Source organism: Balaenoptera physalus (genome assembly GCF_965194825.1).
Source record: "Balaenoptera physalus genome assembly, chromosome: 6".
NCBI classification, from domain to species: Eukaryota; Metazoa; Chordata; class Mammalia; order Artiodactyla; family Balaenopteridae; genus Balaenoptera; species Balaenoptera physalus.
Window position 1 is genome coordinate 64692844 of NC_138885.1, and position 22521 is coordinate 64715364.

The 22521-nt window shown below is 34.5% G+C and overlaps 1 protein-coding gene across 3 annotated transcripts in view; it reads right to left on the bottom strand.

Moving 5' to 3' along the window:
- TLK1 (tousled like kinase 1) overlaps positions 1 to 22521 on the bottom strand; it is a 196858-nt gene that overhangs the window by 13825 nt on the left and 160512 nt on the right. For all 3 annotated transcript variants that reach the window (XM_082465376.1, XM_082465375.1, XM_082465374.1), the window contains 3 exons: positions 16634 to 16700; positions 4715 to 4812; positions 2386 to 2467 (listed from right to left, as the gene is read on the bottom strand). In XM_082465376.1, coding sequence (XP_082321502.1) covers positions 2386 to 2467; positions 4715 to 4812; positions 16634 to 16700 — 247 coding nt within the window. The remainder of the gene's footprint in view (positions 1 to 2385; positions 2468 to 4714; positions 4813 to 16633; positions 16701 to 22521) is intronic.

Here is a 22521-nt window from a genome sequence, read left to right on the forward strand (position 1 = left end):
AGAAAAGAATGAAAATAAAAGTTCATGTGAGAGAAAGCAAAAAAGCTTTTATAAAACTCAAAGGCAATCATAGTAAAAATAAGAGAAAATAAAATTCTTAGTACTAATAAAGTTATCATCCGTGTATATTGATTATAATAAATGTATATGACACATCTTTCTCCCAAAATTAGGAGAGTAAAGTATACCTTCCCATAAAGTTAAGATGGTAATCACTGAGCAACTGATTCAATGTTTTCCACCTTGGTATAGAGAAGAGTCAATTTTTTGACTTACAGTCTGCTACTTTGTTTACCAAGCGACCTGGCAACAATGAAAGGACCTGAAGGGGTTGGAGGGGCTGTCATTAGTATTTAAGTCAGTACTGAGGGTTCAAGTCATTAGGGGCCCACAATCTGCATTTTCTAATTTCTACAGAAGCCTTTTCTTCCAAAAGAAAAGTTCCTTTTAGACCCTATCTATGGGGCTAAAAACAATGGAAATACTATTGGGCAGTGGCGGAAGACCGTCATGAAAGCTATCAGTAGGCTCAGAAGCCGGGCAACTTCTAGGCGGAGCCAGCGCTAGCTAACTATACTTTTGGTGATTTTTAGATCCACAGTGAGCAACATTATGACCTTCTTTTCTACCTTGTGGCCTGAGTAAGACTACTCAACCATTAAGTGCCTGAGGATGAACTACCATTAGAATCAGAGAAATAGGAATTGGAAGAGAGCTTACAGATCACTCTTGATGGGTAACACTTAATGCTCGTCCAAGTTAACAAAACAAAAAATAGTTCATGGTTGAACCAAGATCAGAAATGAAGTTCTCTGAATCTAAATCCCATAATTTCCCCCAGAGTCAGAACTGGATACAGGTTGTCTCGTTGAACAGAGAGGATTTCTAATAACAATCTAATGAGCTTACATTTTCTCAGCAACAAAGTTCTATGTGATTTTCCTGTGATGATAGTTTGTTTAATCACTATAATGATCCTATGATGTAGGTACTATTAGCATTCCCAGGTGAAGACAGGCAGAGGATGGTAAGCAATAAGCCCAAGTTTATACAGTTAGTAAACAGCAGTCAGAATTAGCCAGGATTCAAACCCAGCCTGTCTGGCTTCAGAACCCAAGGTCTTAATCACTGACTATACCAATACATAATGAAGCACCAAGTGTTACAAGGAGCTAATCAAAGGCAGACTATAACAGGGAAGCCTTCTATAGGAATTGAAGTTTAAGGTGAGACTATGACCTTCATATGACTTTATGCTAAGAGCAAATGGGAAGCCACTGGGGCTTATAAGCAGGGGAGTGAGATGATCAGACTGCATTTTATAACAAGGCCACTCTAGCTGCAGCATATACAAATGAACTGGAGAAACTCAATGCCCAGAAAAAGGTGATCAGCTAGGAGACTTGGGCAGCAATGCAACAAGAGACAATGAGGCCCTGAGCTAAGAGAGAGGGAGAAGGGTCATTGCTGGATTTAGGAGAGCTTAATGACATTAATAATGACAGACACCAGGGACTGGTTATGTTGGGGGAAGGGAGTAAGGGCAACGTGAATTGAAGGATGGCTTTTATGTTTTTCACTTGGGGGACTGGGCAGATAAATGGCAGTGCTGTGTATTAAAGTAGGGAGCAATGTTAAAAAGGGGGGGGGGTTGGGAGAAGAGATAACTTCTATTTCAGATGTGAGTTTGCAGTGCTTATGAAGCATCCACATGAGGTGAACAGACTAAGTCATATAAACCAGCAGGTATGGGGCTCAGAAGGAAAGTGTGGGGTAGATAGCTATGTATCTATACATCTGTATCTGAAATCAAATAGGTGATAACTTAGTGAATGGGAGGGGGATATATTTGAAAAGGAGAACAAGAATGATGAGACCTTAGGAACTACAATATTTAAAGGTTGGGCTGAAAGATAACAAAGTGGAAAAAAAGTAAGGTATAAAGCATTAAACATGATGAGTAAATATTTCTACATTTATAAATATACATTTGAGAAACGGCCTTAAAATAGGTAGAAATTAGGGTAAATTCAGGACGTGTAAGACTTGTGACACATGTTTAAATTAAGGCATACAACCTTTCCATAAATGTACTATATTAAATGGCTACCTGCCTATCTTGATTCTAATGGCTGTTATTACTTGTATGAGACTGGCTAGTGATAACCAGGTACCAAATATCAGAGGGACTGCAAAGGCACAAGGATAGTTTTTAGACTCTTGAGATAAGACAACATAAGCCACCACAGACTATTTTTTGTAATGAGAGGACATAAAACCAGTCAAAAAATCATAAAATCAATAAAAAGACATGTACTTCTTAACCACATACTCCTATATCTTTGTCATATTAGTATGAAGAACAGGAAAAAAAATGTACATTACCTTATACACTTCACTAAAGCCACCTCTACCAAGCAGATGGAGTAATAAATATCTTTCATTTAACGTTGGGTGATCTTTGAACCTTAAGGGTGGGGAAAAAAACACTCAGGCACATGAAAACACCCACAAAAAGGTTTCGTCCACAACAAAGTTAGCTCTCTTATTCTACTCCCAGCTACTTCTTTTTCAGCTACTCTTCTGCTAATTTTGAATTCCATTCCATACTTCTTTTCCTTCTCTAACTGCATGACTATGACCCATCTTAACGCTCTGGTGTTCACAAAGCTTAACATTTACAGCCGAATATTCAGGTTCAATGACCAATTATAGCACTGTGATAAAGACCTACTGACTATTGTATTACTAAGAGCTTTATGAAATCCCATATCTATTCAGCAGGAATTACTTCCCTTGGAAAAATATACTTTCATTTTGGGAGTTATAGTTAATCAAGTTTTATAATATTGACATATGATTAAAAATAATTATATTTATAAACTGGCTTTCATCCATGGTGAAATTTTACAGCCTTTGCCTTTTATAAATAAAATTTTAATTCCTAATCAAAAAAGAAATGCTTTAAAAAAAAACCACCACAGACAATACTGCTATTACTATTTAAAGCTTATTGTACCTGCTATACATTAAGCACTCTTCTGTATTATCTCATTTGGTTCTTAACCAACCCTTTGAAGTAGGCCCTGCTACTACCTCTATTTTACAGATGAGGGCACTACTGCACAGAAAGGTTAAGTAACTTGTCCAAGGCCAACAGCTAATACATGGCAGGGCTTAGCAGAAAAATGTGGTTCCAAAATGTGCACTCTTGATATTTAAGGAAAAAAAATAAATCAATGATAGCTTTATAATTCCAGATGCAAACACACGATATTTTATTCAATATCAACACAGCTTTGATAATTTAAGCTTTTCCTGAGAACTTATAAATAAAAGAGATTTCTGTTAGTTTTAAAGCAAAATGTAGGGAATTCCCTCGTGGTCCAGTGGTTAGGACTTGGCACTTGCACTGCCGTGACCCAGGTTCAATCCCTGGCCGGGGAACTAAAATCCTGCAAGCCACGCAGCCAAAAGAAGAAAAAAAGAAAAGAAAAGTGTAAAGCTGTAACAATTTATTTAATTTTCATCAAGTGGATTAAGTAATATCCACAAACAAGTTTGGACATAATTTTCAGAAGAGCCAATTTTAAATTAGTTTTGTCTTATCTGCTGTATCAGAATTTTCATCTGGTACAATTAAGGATATTACATAACTATATTATTTCATTGACATTATACACTGGAATGATTGTGTTCATACAAAGATGATCATAAATAGGCCTTCTTTTAAGCAAGATATTTGTATTTCACAGCAGAAATAGGCCACTTCCAATTCTGACACTCGTATTAGGTCATGAACATTTAAATTACATAAGTCTCAAAGTGTAAAAAGACATCCTTCCTGTCCTCTACACTGACTAAATCCAATTAATGCCTTGCTTAATTTCTGTCTTCTTCATAAAGTTCCCACCAGTCCACATATATTTTCTATTCTTTGAATTCCTTTAGCATTTAATGTCATTTTGATAATTAGGGATTAAGGACAGAGACTAACTATAACTTAAACTACTTTTCTATTTCTTCTCCAGTTTTTACATAATGCTGGATACATGGCTTACTGAAATCCCTTTGGTTGAAATAATTTTTTCCTCACTACTATAATATTAACTTTGGTATTTAGTTAACAAATATTTATTCTGTGCCTACCATATGCCAGGCACTGGTCTAGGTTCTGGGGATACAGCAAGAACAAAACTAAGTCCCTGCTCTCATGTAGCTTACATTCTAGTGAAAGGAAACAGATAAAATAACCGAAAAAAAAAAAATTTGTAATTCCAAATAGTGGTAAGTGCTAAGAAAAATAAAGTAAGGCAAGGATACTGAGATAGGGGATGGAGTGAGGCAAGGACTGCTATTTTAGACAGGGTGGCTTCTCTAATGACCACTGGGAGTGAAATAAGGAGTAAGCCACTCAGATATTTAGAGGACGAACATTTCAGGAAGAGGAAATGGCAAGCACAAAAGCCTTGAGGGAACGAGTCAGACATGTTTGAGGGGGCCAGTGTGTCTACGACATATAAGTGAGGGGAGGATGAGAGAGATGGGGTGGTGAGGTGGCCAGAGATCAGATCATACGAGGCCTTCTGAGCCATGGGAAGGACTTTAGGTCTATGATGAGAAGCCCCCCAACAAGGAAATACTGTGTTTATGATCTCCAAGGGGAGAAAAAATTTTTATCATGGAAAACTGTGAAATACAAATAATGACTTACTGTGAATTATCTTCATTATTTATTCTTTTGAGCTCTCGAATGTGAAGATTTCTGACTCTTTCCAAACGTTCAAGTTCTGCCTGGATTTCTGCCTCTTCCTGAAAATGAAGAGAGGGGACTATAACAAGCTCAATTTATTTGTGATATAAAAAAGATATTTTTACTCATGCACCAATTTTTTACAGTGATGGGAAGAATAGTGTATTATAAAGTACCACTGAGTTAAAAGACCAAAGTGCTCTTTTCAATGCCTGAAAGATAGAAAGAGATACGGCAAAAGCCTATTTCAAGAAACCATCCTCCACATGAAAATCTATATACCTAACGAGATGCTGACTTTTATTCTGTACCACAAGAAATCTATTTTTATAATGTCTAAACTGAAAATGACTGCAAAGTAGTCTGAAACTGACTTATAACACAAAATGAGCTGAAAGTTTTATTTCTGGTACATCCAAATTTTAATTTACGAGGGAATAATTTACTAGTACAAAACAAATGAAATGGAGATATTTCACAACAGTTAAAAGAGGAAGAAAGGTAGAAGACAGAACTACTGATTATTCTGAGACCTGACAACATTTGGAATACACACACACACACACACACACACACACACACAGTCTGACCACTCACTTTGGATAAATCCCACTACAATTTTAAAGAGACTCTTAAAACAAAAATTTTATGAATAGCTGTGGCAGATCCTTAGTTATCAGAGCAGACCTAGGCAAATCCTAAAGAAATTTACTTTAACATTCATTTAAACATTTTGATAAATATTTTTCATGTCTCAAAATATACAATTTTTAGAACATTTAAAAAAATTAGACACCAAAACAAATAAAATCACCCATTACACACATACCTCTTGTCAATATAAATTTAAATACTACTTAAAAAACAAGAACATACCAAATTTCAGTGAAAAGTTCTACAAATGCCCAATTTTATAATATTTTTGAATAACTATTTATTGAGTAAGTAAACAAATCCAGATTGCCTTGGCCTAAATGTGTACCACTACCGTTATAAATCTATACCATGTGGAATAGAGGTTATTTAAATATTTGTTTTTCATTAGCACTGTCTCTTAATAATTTATCTTCTGATATTTTTTTTAAAATCCTTTATCTCAAAAAATTAATAGTTCTGAAATTTACTTTGAAAATATAAATATTATTTCATCGTAAAGCAGATAATAGAGATATAAAGTCTATTACACCTTTATCTAAGGCTTAAACTGAAAGGAATATTCTAAGTATCATAAAGAAAAACAAACGTTCACAGATTAAAAAACTAAAACTAAGTATGTTGTTCATATTCCACCTGACCTTAAGATTATTTCAGTTATTTTAAAATGAAACAACCACTACTTGTTGCAGAGATATTTAATGTAAATTAGGCATTAGATGATACATAGAAACCTTCAAAATAAATTTAAGTAAAAAAAAAAGAAAAATAAATAAATTTAAGTGAAGATGAACTTTTCTAAAATTTTGGGGAGAGTTTTCTAAAATAGATACACTAAATTCTCTGAAATTTCCTCATTTAATGTAGCTTCAGTTACAAATATTTCTAATTTTAATGAAAAAAGAAAGAAGGTAAGATAATGTCCCAGGGGATTAAATAACTGAAGATTCATTATAAGGAGAGGAAATAGATTAAAAAGCTTTGGAACAATAAAGTCAAACCACAGTTCAGTTGTCTCCATTTAGTTATATAAAGTAGAATAAGAAACTGGCCATATAGCTGTGCCCATGAGTATGAAAAAATTCAAATTCATTTATGCCACAGAACACAGAAAGTGGTAACCTTCTTTCTTCAGATTACTAATGTTTGCTGCCTTAAAACCTGCCATTAACTTCTCATACATGTAGGAAGCTACTAAACACTTAGTAAGTTGGTATAATTTTAAATAATCTGATAAAATGGTGAAATGCCTATTAGAATACCAGCAAAAATACTTGTTTCAGCTTTCATTTGAAAATGTGGTATGGGGATACTATTTTAAAAATGAATTTATAGAAATTAAATTTTATTAACTCATAAATATATAATTATGAGATTCAACTAGATTGTTGACACGTAATTACATTTGTTTCATAATTTTTGGTAATCTTCAGATGTTTATACAATGGCAGTAATCAATATCACAATATACTTACTAAAGAAAATAAAATGTATGTCTGTGCCAGCTAAGCAAGCTTTTACCCTCTATAAAACATGACAAGTATGCCCCATAAGATCTTACAATACAAAAGCAGAGGCAAGCTTCATTCAGTTTGAACTGTAGTGTTTACAGGAAGAAACAAAATGTCAGGAGCACTAGTTTAAAAAAAAAGCTGGATCCTAGGTATTTAAGAGGCATGTCGGGCTTCCCTGGTGGCACAGTGGTTGAGAATCTGCCTGCCAATGCAGGGGACACGGGTTCGAGCCCTGGTCTGGGAAGATCCCACATGCCGCGGAGCAACTAGGCCCGTGAGCCACAATTACTGAGCCTGCGCGTCTGGAGTCTGTGCTCCGCAACAAGAGAGGCCGCGATAGTGAGAGGCCAGCGCACCGCAATGAAGAGTGGCCCCCGCTTGCCGCAACTAGAGAAAGCCCTTGCACAAAAACGAAGACCCAACACAGCCAAAAATAAGTAAATAAATAAATAAAAATTAAATAATGTATAATTCAGGTGTACTTAAAAAAAAAAATTAAAAAAAAAGGAGGCATGTCCAGGGAAGGAACTATAACAAAGTCATATGCAAATAGACATAAATCCTCCATAGTCATCAGTGAAATATATTTACATCTTCCATATTGTAATTTAATATTTATTCCACAATATCTTGGACCTTAAAACAAAGTGACACACTTCTAGAGGAAAGATAATTCAATAACTCTAAGTAACTTCTCTCAAATCCCACTGAGAAAAAGTATACAATGCTATTATGGATTGAAGGTTTGTGTTCCTCCCAAATTTTGTATGTCTAAGCCCTAAACCCCAATGTGATAGTATTTGGAAAAGGGGACTTTGTGAGGTAATTAGAGCTAGCTTAGGTCATGAGAGTGGAGCCCTCATGATGGTATTAGTGGCTTTTTGAGGAGGAAGAGAGAGAAAGAGATCTCTCCTTCCAACCCCACCACCTCTTTGTGGGAGCACAGAGAAAAAATCATGTGAAGGCTTGAGAAGATGGCCATCTACAGATGAGGAAGAGAGCCCCATCAGAAACTAAACCCTGCTGGACCTTGATCTTAGACTTCCAGCCTCTAAAACTGAGAAATAAGTTTCTCTGGTTTAAGCCATCCAGTCTATGGTATTTTGTTATGGCAGCCTGAACAGATTAATACACATACTTTTAGGCAAACACTAGGCAATACTGCTTAGTATCCTCTCCTTACAGAAAGGGGCAAGGCCCAGTTTTGGTCTAGCCCCAAGGTACAACATCCAGAATATGGTAGTCTTAGCAACTAAACTTATCTTTATTGCAGATCATTTCCAAAGATCTATATACTGTAGGCCACGCTCTCCTTGCTTGAGACTGACATTAGCCTATGGGCCATCCTCAGAATTAATCGTTTTCAGAGGGTTCAGGAGAGGCAAGGCAGACCTGGGCTCAAAACTGATCTGAATCATTATGGAATGGAAGCCTGAAACGCATGGCAAAGGTAGTCCAAATTATTAAAATAAAAAAGAGAGGCAATCCAGACAGCTAGATCATGCTTAGTAAGAACACCAAGTTTCAATCCTCAAGTCATCCACCAGCTAAGCAATTAAAGCAGAGAAGGTCTAAGAAGAAACAAACAGCATCTCTGGAAAGGAACTGGTCTCTGTAGACAATGGTGTTGAAGGGACATGAGTAAGAAAAGATCCCATTAAAGAGAGAGGTAGGTTTGGTAATCACATACAATAAAAGGACATGGCTCTTTTCCATTTAAACAAAAAGATATAGCAATGGACCTTAACAGTACACACTACAGCTATTTTAACAGTATTTTTAAATAAGATCTAATATTCTGAATTACTTAAACATATTAAAAAACCCAGGTCAGACAAGTATACAACAACAGATCTCAATATTGCCTCATCATTTAAGTAACCTGCAAAACACACCACCTTCTAAAATTTTTAACTTTTAAAAATTTATATGGAAGGTAAAACCAGTTTGTCCCTCACCAGATATTTAGCATAGAAATGCTTTCTATTTGTAATCAAAGTCCTTTCTGGCAACTTAGTATCCTCTTGGCTCAACATGCTAAGCTAAAATTACGTTACAGCAACAGTAGAATCTCTGTAAAATGCCAGATTAAAACTGCTAGGCAGATTTGGGGTATATTTGAGCATTTCCCTTAATGGCAATTTTTTTTAAGTGGGGGTGTGTAGGCATTAAACTATAAAGCTTAAAGAGTTATAAAATGCATTTTCACATGTAAAACTAATGGATATCCTGAAAAAATTAAACATCCTAGTTTAAACGTCTTTAGCAAATCTTTAATGTATGTTACATGTCAGCCCCCACAAAAACCCCCTCAATTTCGAAGAGCGGCCTTTCTATAAAGCCAAGATAAGATAGAAAGTATTTTCTGATATACCGTTCTCAGCTTGCCTATAATCCATCAGGGTTGGTAGAAGAATTCTGTGTGGTATATTATGAAGATGGTGAAAGCAGAGAAAAGCTTATCACTTACAATAGTATATTCAACAGCACCAAAACAGCATTAGTCGGTCTGGGAAAACTAGTTCAGAATGAGGTTTCAACAAGTTTAACACCAAATTCATTTTACTAGTATGAACAATACGAATCCCTCAAAAGTTAGTATCTCCAGGTCCTCAAATTAAGTTTTAATTTGATTAAATATTTATAATGTCATTCTAAAAGTTTATCACCAGGAGAGTGAAACGTAAAATTAACAAAAGGAACTATTAAAGACTAACAGAAAGGGCAGCAGAAAAAAAGAATTAAGAAGAAAATTTTTACCGATTTACTTCAAATTTATCCTTATTAAATGTCCTCAAATTTTTCTCCATTATATTCTTTAATATATCTTAAATATAGATATGAGAGACATAAGCCATTGGAAATATGAACCAACCAACAAAAAAACCATGGTGAATGTATAGAGGTCGGTTTTGAAACTACTGCCCATAATCCTATTTTTGCTTGAGTATGGTTGTATAGATTGAGGAGTAGGGTAGGAGGAGGAGAAGGGACAAATATTATGAAATTCCTAAGGAGGTTTTCTTTCCTAACTATATATATGCTCCCTCCATGCCCATCCTCAATCACTGAGCTGGATATTACTGAGGGAAGCATACTGCATTTCCCTCAGGTATGTTTAACTGGGTTAGATAATTACTTTAGAACCTTAATGTTTTCCTCTCTCTGCACTTCATTTCCTTCTTTGGGGGGGTAGGGGGTCGTTAATCTCTCTTCAAATGCATAAATATATACATCAAAACCCTTAAATGGGAATAAGTGTTAAAATGGACAGGTTTTGATTCTGTCAGTTCCCCCATTCTGTTTAAACAAACCCAACCCTATCTTCTCAGCAGCAAATAAATGTTAACAGTTCAACTCTCTGGCAAACTTTAAATATTTAGTACACTTCCTGAAAAAGAAATCACAGCTACTGTATTAGGGGGATGAAATTCCTTGATGTTAAAAACATTAGCTAAGGTGCTGACACCAAGTCTTAGCACATACAGGTACAATGCCTTACTACTATACTTTCCTCCAGCTTTCTGCCTCCTTTTAACCTTTTTCAGGACTTTGGTGGATTCCATATTTTTTTTAAGTATGAAAAGATTTAACTTTCTACACAATAATGAGAAGAACCTAATCTTCTAGACCCTCTCTATACATATGCATATAAACGGCATGGAGTTACAGTTCCTGGCCAGTGGCCAAGCAATTGTTCTCTCTTTTTAGTGAAACAGTGATCTCTACACTGAACTTACAAACCTGAATAAATTAAACCCTGCTCTAACCAATGGTTAACATGACTTCTAAGATTCTTTCCAAAATTTAAGAAATTCCATTGCCTATATAACAACTGGATTAATATCAAACACTACAGAAGTAAAACACATTTTACTGCTAAATTTTCACTTTGGTAAGTGAACAATCATCTACTACCAAGTAGAGATGTATAATTATAAATGGTGGGGGAAAAGCCAGGAATATGTTTGTAGGTTTACAATGAGAGTAGGAAGTAGAGTATACACTGGGAGCCTTCCTATCTACAGCTAGTTCCATGTTCTCTCAGCACAGGCAGCTTTCACAGATAGTACTCATTTTTAAATGGAAGCAGTACTAAGCACAAAATGTCAAGTTTAGAATTCCAACACTCTTCTTGGCACTTTTCTTGCCCACACATGCCAAGAAGTCAGGAACCTCATAATCTTCTTCATGGGCTTAATGGTGACTTTTTCTAGTATAATGCATTTTCACTAGATTTCCACTGAAAACTACTTCCTACACAAGTAGCACCTTGTGTTATGTTCTAGAGAAACATAATGTACAATGTGGTTGGCTCTGAGAGAAAAATTTCTTGAATATAAAGGTGCACACACAGTTTTAGAGAGTAAGCCCTCTAGCATTAATTATTTTCATACTTTTATTCAAAACTAAAGTGACGAGATGCCACATATGCAAACTTATTCTTTGTGGTCATACTAAGGATTTGATAAATCAGATGACAATGGTATTCTAGAAAGAAAGACCAAAGGAGATAACAAACTTCAAGAATATTTGGGGGTTAATTCACCTAAAACCAATGCCCTGTATCCTCCACTGTTCAAAAGGCTTGCAGACAATCCATTGTCTTCCATTTCAACTAGTTGCATGGTCCACTGTGAAGGAGTGAGAAAAGAGCTGTGTGCTTGTTCTTGACCTGTAAAGATTTCATCATGGAAGATTAATACTGATGTTGCGGCTGCCTGTTACTGGTTGTTTCTCTTTGCAGGTGCCAAAATCGGTCAGAGAACAGGATTTCAGTGGCAGAGTTGTTGCTATACTGTTATCTCTTCAGAACGGAGGCACAAGGAGAGATGAATGCCACATCGCAAGGAGCAAAGGAGAGAGAGAGAAAGAAATGGTGTCAGGTGGCATGTTGGATGTGATTTTTGTTTTAGTAGAGATTGAGATGACTGTAATTGTTTAGCTGATTCCTTCGGTCTGCAAAGATACACTTGTGTTGGTGCTGATGGTTCTTGACTAATCCTGTTTCAATTACAAGTTGGTTATGTTTTTCCAATAAAAATTTCTGACACTTATATTCAGGGCTTCTCTCTCTCTCTCTCACACACACACACACCCCCCACCCACACACACACCCCAAAACACATACATTAAAGCCAATCCCTACAATACTAATATTCCATATTGAGATGTCAATCTTCTATATGCATTCTCTCCAACTAATCAAATATTTAAAATCCAGAAGACAAAAAAATTCAAAGACTAGAAAATAAGGAGCAACACCTCCACATGCTGTTCACATCACAAACTTGAATAATAGCAGTGGCATGACATAGTTATTGGTCCCAATAACTTTCAAATTTCTTACTTCCTCTTTATTTTGGCATATTATGATTGGTAACTTGTATCTTTTAAATAATAATATGACTACAGAGATAATCTATTACAAGGAAAACGGTTTTTCAGGGATTTTTTTAAAAAGTTGTTTGTGTTAGTTTAGTAACAATTCTTGGAAAGCACATCCATGTAGTTTTCTTCAATTCCAGAATAAAGATCTGAACTATACAAACAACAACCTAGCAGAACTCCTCAAATCACAAAGATAAATGACTTTCTCATAACTAGAATGTATCAAAGACTGGTATCAAAATAGGATCAACCATAAAAGCTAACTGGTATGTGGTTTATTAGTTTCCTTAAATCCAGAGATTCCACATGTGGCACAGGTGGAATGGGATTTTAAATGGGATTTAGTTGCTCTGCCTCAAAGGAGCAACTTTTTGAAGACAGGAAATTATTCCCATTGCAACTACAAGCTTTTAATGAGTGATAATTAAGGAAGTTTGTGCATAATTACTAGCAGTAAAAAAGGTATTTTTTAATAAGTTTTAGGAATAATTTGTACAGTCTCCATATACTTTACTATATAGCTCTTTTCCATTCTATTCAATTAAATCTTTAGCTCTATAAAACGTAAAATTATACTAGAGCATATTCACACATTTTAACCAAAAAAAAGTGCTTTCCCTGTTGACCTTTAAAAATAAACTTAGAATGAAAAACAATGAAGCAGCTAATAATAAAGAAATATTCTAGTTGATAGAACAGTCACTAACAGGATACCCAAGGAAAGTAATATATAAGAGAAAGAAAGAAGTATGTGTGTGTGAAAAACTTAACTGCTCTCCTTTATCTGCAATGAAAATGAAACAGCATGTTTCTGGGAGAAAAGAAAAAAGCAAACATTCACACTACTCTAAGAAACAGGCAGAGAAAGCTACAAGTGACTTAATTCTTCTGAATACAAAAGGATCAACTTGCTATTTATCTACAACTAGAGAACTGTAGGAATAAAGCGTAAGGGTACTGCCACTGAAACAGGAGAAAAAAAAAAAGAAAGAAATAGCAGTGAGAAAAGGTTCAAGTTTTCGCTTTGCCAGTTACTAGCTGTATTAATTCAGACAAAGCAAACAGAGAAGATCTTGGCATTCAAATTTAACATTAATGTTCACTTTAGAATGGTTAAAACTTCAAAGTGAAAAAAATGTAATATTATGTAATCCTCCTGAAATGGGAATTTGAATCGTGCCTCATTTAGGCAGTGTGGAAATAAATCACTTAGTGAATGAGTGAGCAATAACTTCACAAACTGATTAATAACTAAAACAATAAATATTAAATAATCCTTGCTATATTAAAAAAAGATGATGCTGCATAATAACTTTCCTAATTTCAAAAGAAAATAAGCCCTTAAGTAAGTTTACATTTACTATTTGGTGGTTACCAGAAATATGTATTTATTTTAGCCATGGACTTACTGCTCAACTCTCATTTGTTACTCTATCACATTAACAGATTCATTGGATTTGGATTTATTATGTTTCTAACCCTACAGAATAGTATAGAATATGAACTGAATTTTATGATTTATTCAATGGTAAATATACTTTCTCATATTTCAGCTTCTCTATTCAATTATTATGATTATCTTTATGAAATACAATGCACATCATAAATTATTTATCTCAAGAAAAAGTAAATAGGCCTTCTAGTCTCCTATGTCCAAATGGTATGGGTTTCGTCAGTGATGGACATTTTTTCCTTTTGTGTCAACAAATTTAATCTAATAATTCCATTTAACCTCAAGAGTTTTTATTAAAGGGAGAGTGAGAGTCACCTTTGCTAATGCAGGAGTATGCTGGGCTCCATATCTAAACCCTAAGCTGATGTAGGTCACATGATTAATTCCTATGCAGGTTACATGGACACCAAATACTCACAGATCAGATCCAGCCTATGGTAGAAGCTATACAGTTACATGTCAGGGTATAGTTCATGTTGGCTTAAGATAGAGGTGATAACATCTTTTCTTTCAAGTCAAGCTTGCTCTCTCTCTATGTGTTAAAAGTGTCCAATCTACCTGTGTTTTAGAAAACAAAATGACCTATTTTTAATGCCCTACTTTCCAACTGTGCTTTAGAATGCCAAATAACTTATTTTTAACACATGTAACTGAATGATTATTATTTTTAAATTGTACGACTCAAAAATTAATACCCAGTGGTAAGTAGACAACTGCTATTTATTTGTGCTCTAAGGTGACACTACTTACTCAATTTTGTTCTCTGTGTGTGCTACTAGCAACTTTCTTCATAATGCATTCATTCTCCTCACCCAAAATAGTCTTTCAGAAGAAAACGTGAGAATTCAAAAGACATGATAGTATATTTCAGCATTAATTCATCCACTCTCCCAAAATATTCCATGATGGAGATCAAAGAAAAGTAATGTTGTAAATTGGTTAAGAAGAAGATAAAGTTAGAAATCTAAAACTGCTCAGTAAATTTGATAAAAGCTGAAAAAAAATAAAATAGGAAAAAGATTATGGAGGGGACAATTATTAGAAAGAATGAGTAAATACAAAAAATGGAGAAGTCAACCACTGGGAAAGAAGATAATATGGAGGTTAGAAGAAAAGGTGTAGTAATCTACAACAGCTTACAACTGTTTATATAATATCTAGACATTTAAGTATATGTACCTCACTTACAAAATAGAAGTGTTTCAGAGAAATGAAATATTTTCAATGTACCAGGAAAGCTTTAAAATCAACCAACCACCCACCAACCAAAAATAAAAACAAACCCTCCTCTGAATCCTTTTAAGTGTTTTTGTAATACAAATAGCTGATTGCTAATTAAACTGCTTTATAATTTCAGATTTTATAATAAGTTTTCATAAAATAAAACACATGTAAAATCTCATCATTAGAAAGAGTAATTTGAAATTTACTATTATATGTGAAAATAATAACCCTCCAGTTAATTATATTCTTTAGTATCCCATTATCATGAGAGGCTGGTTAGAAAATAATTGATAAATCTTTATATGGGACATCAAACACAGGTCTCTATGAATTTATTATCAAAATAGCATAGGTGGGCAGACAAATACTTGTACTAATTCTTAACTACAAAATCCCCTCTTCCCTTCTGTAGTCCCATTACAACTCCATCGGATACAAAACAGACTGAAGTTGCCTACTCATACCAAAGAGCAAGAGAAATGTGAATAATTACAACAGAATACAAAAACAAAACAGAGCAGAATAAATCATTTTAGAATTTACTGTTCAAGTAGTTTAGGTTGAAACTTTTCTGAGCAGGGGCATAGACAGATATGACATAGTAAAGAACACTAACACAAATTACACACACATATATATATATGTGTGTGTATATACATATACACACATACATATGTACACAAAATATAATTTTTTTCTGTTCCCTGTAGTTAAATGGCAGGGATCTGAAGCACGGTGATAACATTCCAAAAACAAAGACATCTACAGTGAGATGGCGGCTGCTGCAAGGATGGGTTTCTCTGACCTACCTTACCCTACCCCAGGGAGATGACTTCATAGATACTATCTTCAATTAGTTCACTAACTCAGGTTTAGCTATTATTCAGCCTATTAAAAAAACGTAAGTAACGTGACAAGCAGAAAGCAGAATTTAAAAATTGGATCAAAGGAAAAGAATTTTATATCTGTCGGTAACTTCATTTTGAGGGGGAAAATCTACTCTATTATTTCTTTGAAGTGGTTTGAACTAAAAAACAATGAACTGATTACAATTTCAGAGTTTACAAACAAGTACAAAGCCACACATTATAAAAATTTACTAATAACATATAGCAATGTCTTTCTAAATTATATCATTTCGTATTATTACTGATGATCAGGTTCTTCTAAATTTGCCAATGTACATATTTCAATTGAAACACTTAATTGAGCATTCAATATCTTCAAAGTTAAGCCAAAGAAACATCTTTGTTATTAATTTATACTTATTTCAATTTATTATGAAATGGACACAAACAATAGGAATCTTACGTTTCATCTTAAAAATGAAGCATTTTTTTACAAAAAGATAGCATTTAACAGAGTAATCGTTAAGAACCTGGAGGTCTGGCCAGGAATCATTCCTCCATTACAGGGACATGGTATCATCAGCATCTCAAATGCCTCCAAGTTGCCACAAGGTAAAGGAATGTTATTTTAATATATTCAACATAAAAATGCATCTTTAATGCCCCTCTTTTTTGGTCCAAAGTTTTTAATTTGGGTGCTTTCTCTCTTAAGTTTTGACTTCTTCAATAAGAAACTTATAACACAACTTCCCACATCCTCTGGTAAACTAAAAAATCCAGCATATGCTTCACATACCTTTTTGAGATGTCCTAGTCTAAGTTTGAAAATTTCTTCCTGTTCATGATATTCTGCCAAAGTCAACCTGTCAAAATGAAATTGTAATTCTAGATATTAAGATTAACACTTATTATTTCTTATTAACAACCAACAAAAAATAAGATAAAATTAATCAAATGGAAATACTAAAATGCTGACAACTTTCAGCCCAAAATACATAAGTCAAAAGTATTCCTCAGAATACATCTTATTGAAGGTATTCTTCAGAATACATCTAATACTTACAGATGGAACAATTGACTGATTCATAAATTCAACAACTATTTAATGAGTACCATGAATCAAGTGATATTCTAGAATTTAGATCTTAAGGATACAATGATAAAGACAGTTTCTCCTTACACTCTGGTTTGAACTTACACTCCATAGTGGGGGTAAGAAAGCAGAAGAGAAACAACTTAGTCCAGAAATAAAATAATCCCAAATAACAGTAAGTGTTATGAAGAAAATTAGAAAGGGTGGTGTGATAATGACTGTATTACACTAACTTGCACTGAGTTTTAGGGAGGTAATCTTGATCTAAATATCAAAAAGGACCTAGGGGAGTATGTTCTAGACATAGGTTAAAACAAGTACAAAGACACTAAGATGGATACAGGTTGATATATGAGAAGAGGAAAAAATGCAAGTATCAGATCATAGTCAAAGAGGCTGTCAGCAAAAGACGTAAAGCAGTGGGGCAGCTTCTCTATGGACTTTTAGACCAAGCAAAGAATTTCATTTCACTTTAAGGGTACTGAGAAATCACTGCAAAGGGAATCAGTCCAATTTGGGCACTGGTTTAAAAAAAGAAAGAATGAAACTAAGACATTTTTCCCTTCTCTGCTTCCATGTGCTAGTGAATAAATGAGATATAGGGATGCTAAAACTATAGTCAAACCACCAAATTATTAATAAATATAAACAGACATAAGACTTGAAAGTACTTTATGGTTGTTTTATTATTAATTTCAAATATTCCTATATAAATTTGAAAAATAATTGCAGCTAACCCTTGAACAACAAGGGTTTGAGCCATGAAGGTCCACTTATATTAAGATTTTTAAAAATAAATACATATTACAGTACTACATGATCTGTAGCTGGCTGAATCTGTGGATGCGGAACTGCAGATACAGAGGCCAGCTGTAAAGTTATGTGATCAATTTTCAACTGTGGGAGGGGTGGAGCCCCAACCCTCATGTTGTTCAGGGTTCAACTGTAGCTTAATGTATGTAGAACCATAACAAGACATATACATATTATAACATTTCCTAAGAAAAAATGATTCTGTATCATTAAAGTGAAAGAAAGAGAAAAAAAAACCACTCACCAACAAAACAACTTCCATTTCATACACCAATATTGAAAAAATTGCTTTTATCTATCACATTCAAGCCCTTGTTTGTTTACTTATGTGTTCTGGGTGTATTTGGTTAAGCTCCTAACCCAAGTATGACTTATTTATGCTTGCTGCAGGCCCCTCAGCAACATTCTGTATAAATGCTATTTCCGTTTAGCTAGATGCTATTAAATTTACTAATTCTAAGGAAAGGGTATTCAAATGAAACAACAAAAAACCTCCAAGAAATTCAGTTAGCATTCCATTAGAAATATCTTAAGAGTGAAAAAATAAACATTTAAAATTAAATCTCTCTACCCAGTCTTAGGTTAATACAACCACTGGATTTTATTATACTGAATATAGCAGTATAGTTGCAGCGGCTGCTTAAATTCAGAGAACTAAATGTTGCATTGTGAATGTGAAACATTCACGCAGATGGAATGAAAGAAGAAGGGGGTAAGGTGATATTTTTAAAAAATGAGGTTTGAAAACTAAAATCGATAATATCTCAACTAGCCCAGTAAAGTAAAGCCATAGGAATTTTGGCAAATAGCTTCTGTATTGGCATATATGCCACCAATGGAAATCACCTGTATAACAATATCATAACTTCCTATTCTTAAAATATGGTTTTAGGCCCACTGGTAGACCATAGGATGGGCTCAGAACTTATTTTTTAAAAATATGTAAATATTTTGTTTGTTTCTATACAGGAATAAAATACAATTCTATAGTTTGGTTTTTACTGAGTTAAAGTATAGCTAAATTTAGTATTCATAAATTAAAATTCATATGACTAACTTAGTTTCCTAAAATTTTTGATACTGTATTCTAAACTAAGAAGTTTGGCTATCATGCAAAACTGTACAGCTACTACACACACAGATGGCTGGGAATTTCTGCAATTTGGAGGGAAGATATTTTGTTGTCTTGAGTTGGTAGTAGTTTTCAATAGCTACTTTTCTTCTGAGTTAATAATAAATCAATGTCAATTAACTCCATGATGACTTAGTTTGTTGAATACTGTTTGGTTAATCTTGTAGTATAATGTAATGCATATTTGCTATTTACTAGCATTTAGTTCCAGTTGTTAATATGTTTGTACTGTGGTTCAAATATAAATCATCCACATCCCTATAGCTAAAGCAAATGCACACAAATACTCCCTTCCCTAATTTACTTAGCATAGTGATACTTCATCGATTTCAAAAGCTTTGACCTCAGAGCATTATTTTATAGGTCTAATCCTAATATGAAACACATACAATTCTCACTAAAGGTTAATGGTAACTTTCAGCAGCAGCAGCAGCAGAACTTTGCTATTTCCTTACTGCATTTTGATTATTACTACTATAAAACTTCAAATAAACAGTAAAAAATATATATATGTATATATATATATTAATTTCTCTCTGCTTGGTTTTAAAGCATCAATAAGCAGATTTCACAGACAGTATTAAATACTGGGCTACGGACTTTCTTGGGCAGTGACTTACCATTTTGCAATCATGGATATCTAAAAATAACCTAGGGACTTGCCTGGTGGTGCAGTGGTTAAGACTCCACCTGCCAATGAAGGGGGCACGGGTTCGATCTCTGGTCTGGGAAGATCCCGCATGCCGCAGAGCAACTAAGCCCGTGCGCCACAAATACTGAGCCTGCGCTCTAGAGCCCGCGAGCCACAACTACGGAGCCTGCGTGCCACAACTACTGAAGCCCGCACACCTAGAGCCCGTACTCCGCAACAAGAGAAGCCACCACAATGAGAGGCCCACGCACCCCAAGGAAGAGTAGCCCCCACTCGCCACAACTAGAGAAAGCCCGTACGCAGTAACGAAGACCTAATGCAGCCAAAAATAAATAAACAAATAAATAAAGACCTCTTTCCTTTTAAAAAGTAATAAATAAAAAAAAAAATCATCTTAAAATTTGTATGGAGAAACAAAAGACCCCGAATAGCCAAAGCAGTCTTGAGGGAAAAAAACGGAGCGGGAGGAATCAGATTCCCTGACTTCAGACTATACTACAAAGCTACAGTAATCAAGACAATATGGTACTGGCACAAAAACAGAAACATAGATCAATGGAACAAGATAGAAAGCCCAGAGATAAACCCATGTACCTAAGGTCAACTAATCTATGACAAAGGAGGCAAAGATATACACTGGAGAAAAGACAGTCTCTTCAATAAGTGGTGCTGGGAAAACTGGACAGCTACATGTAAAAGAATGAAATTAGAACACTCCCTAACACCGTACACAAAAATAAAGTCAAAATGGATTTGAGACCTAAATGTAAGACCGGACACTATAAAACTCTGAGAGGAAAACATAGGAAGAACACTCTTTGACATAAATCACAGCAAGATCTTTTTTGATCCACCTCCTAGAGTAATGGAAATAAAAACAAAAATAAACAAATGGGACCTAATGAAACTTCAAAGCTTTTGCACAGCAAAGGAAACCATAAACAAGACGAAAAGATAACCCTCAGAATGGGAGAAAATATCTGCAAACGAATCAACGGACAAAGGATTAATCTCCAAAATATACAAACAGCTCATGCAGCTCAATATTAAAGAAACTACCAACCCAATCAAAAAATGGGCAGAAGACCTAAATAGACATTTCTCCAAAGAAGACATACAGATGGCCAAGAAGCACATGAAAAACTGCTCAACATCACTAATTATTAGAGAAATGCAAATCAAAACTACAATGAGGTATCACCTCACACCACTTAGAATGGGCATCATCAGAAAATCTACAAACAACAAATGCTGGAGAGGGTGTGGAGAAAAGGGAACCCTCTTGCACTGTTGGTGGGAATGTAAATTGATACAGCCACTATGGAGAACAGTATGGAGGTTCCTTAAAAAACTAAAAATAGAATTACCATATGATCCAGCAATCCCACTACTGGGCATATACCCAGAGAAAACCATAATTCAAAAAGACACATGCACCCCAACATTCACTGCAGCACTATTTACAATAGCCAGGTCATGGAAGCAACCTAAATGCCCATCAACAGACAAACGGATAAAGAAGTTGTGGTACATATATACAATGGAATATTACTCAGCCATATAAAGGAACGAAATTGAGTCATTTGTTGAGACGTGGATGGATCTAGAGACTGTCATACAGAGTGAAGTAAGACAGAAAGAGAAAAGCAAGTATCGTATATTAACGCATGTATGTGGAACCTAGAAAAATGGTACAGATGAACAGGTTTGCAGGGCAGAAGTTGAGACACAGATGTAGAGAACAAACACATGGACACCAAAGGGGGAAAACCGCAGTGGGGTGGGGATGGCGGTGTGCTGAATTGGGCGATTGGGATTGACATGTACACACTGATGTGTATAAAATTGGTGACTAATAAGAACCTGCAGTATAAAACAAACAAACAAACAAAAACAACTAATACTAAACTTTCTTTGGGTTATTTGTATGGAAATATGTTAATATAATGTTTCAGACATTACATGAAATTTCTAAAAATCTTATATATTCTGGTATAATGTTATAAGTCATAATTCTAGTTATTACTTTAAAATGTATATCTCAGAAATAACAAAATTTCCTTGTCAATTGCATTATTATGAACTTTCATGAAATCTTTAACCGTGGTCATTTTTAAGTCTTTTGTCATTTACAAACAGTTCTGGGTGTACTCTGATGCTTTTGCAAAAATGTTTCTATAAAAGCGTTTCATCTTCAAGGAATTCATGGAAAAGACTCTGACAAGTACAGGTTTCTGGTAACTGACTATACTGTGGAACTGAATGAATAAGCATTTTCAGAACTCTACTGGAAAACTGATGAATTCATAAAAGTGCTAACAAAAGATCAAGATGAAAAAAAAGAATTAATTACACGGGACTGAGTGAACTGATGAGGATGATTATAATTTTTGTGACTTTCTGTTTGAATAATAAAAAAAAAATCCCACAAGGATTCATAGGCAAAAAATATACAAATCAATTTTCAATGCAAAGTAAAGGAGCTGTTACAATGGAGGATTACTGGACTGAATGTCAATATTATGACATAGTATGATTGTGTTTCTTGTTTGGTAATTGCAATCATTGTTGCTTTTGTTGTGGTCATCCATTTACAATGCTTGGTGTCAGTTTATCTCTTGTAAAAATAAAATACAGTGTGTGTGTTGTGTGTGTGTGTGTGTGTGTGTGTGTGTGTGTGTGTGAAAATAAATAAATAAATAAAAAATAAAAATAACCTAAAGGAATTTATAAACACTCTCTACAGAAAATTTCACATATACATAATTTTGGAGTTCAAAGATACCAGTTTAAGAATTCCTATTTCTGTCTCACCAAACAGAATGCAAACCCCCAAACAGCAAGAGACATTTCTTACATTTCTTTGCATTTCCCTATCAGAAAGTACCTGACATGTATTAGCGTTTTAGATATTTCTGTTGTCTACTTCCATTAATGAAAAATACTTTTAGATAAAATGTAAATGTATTTAGATACAATTAATTGAGGATGATC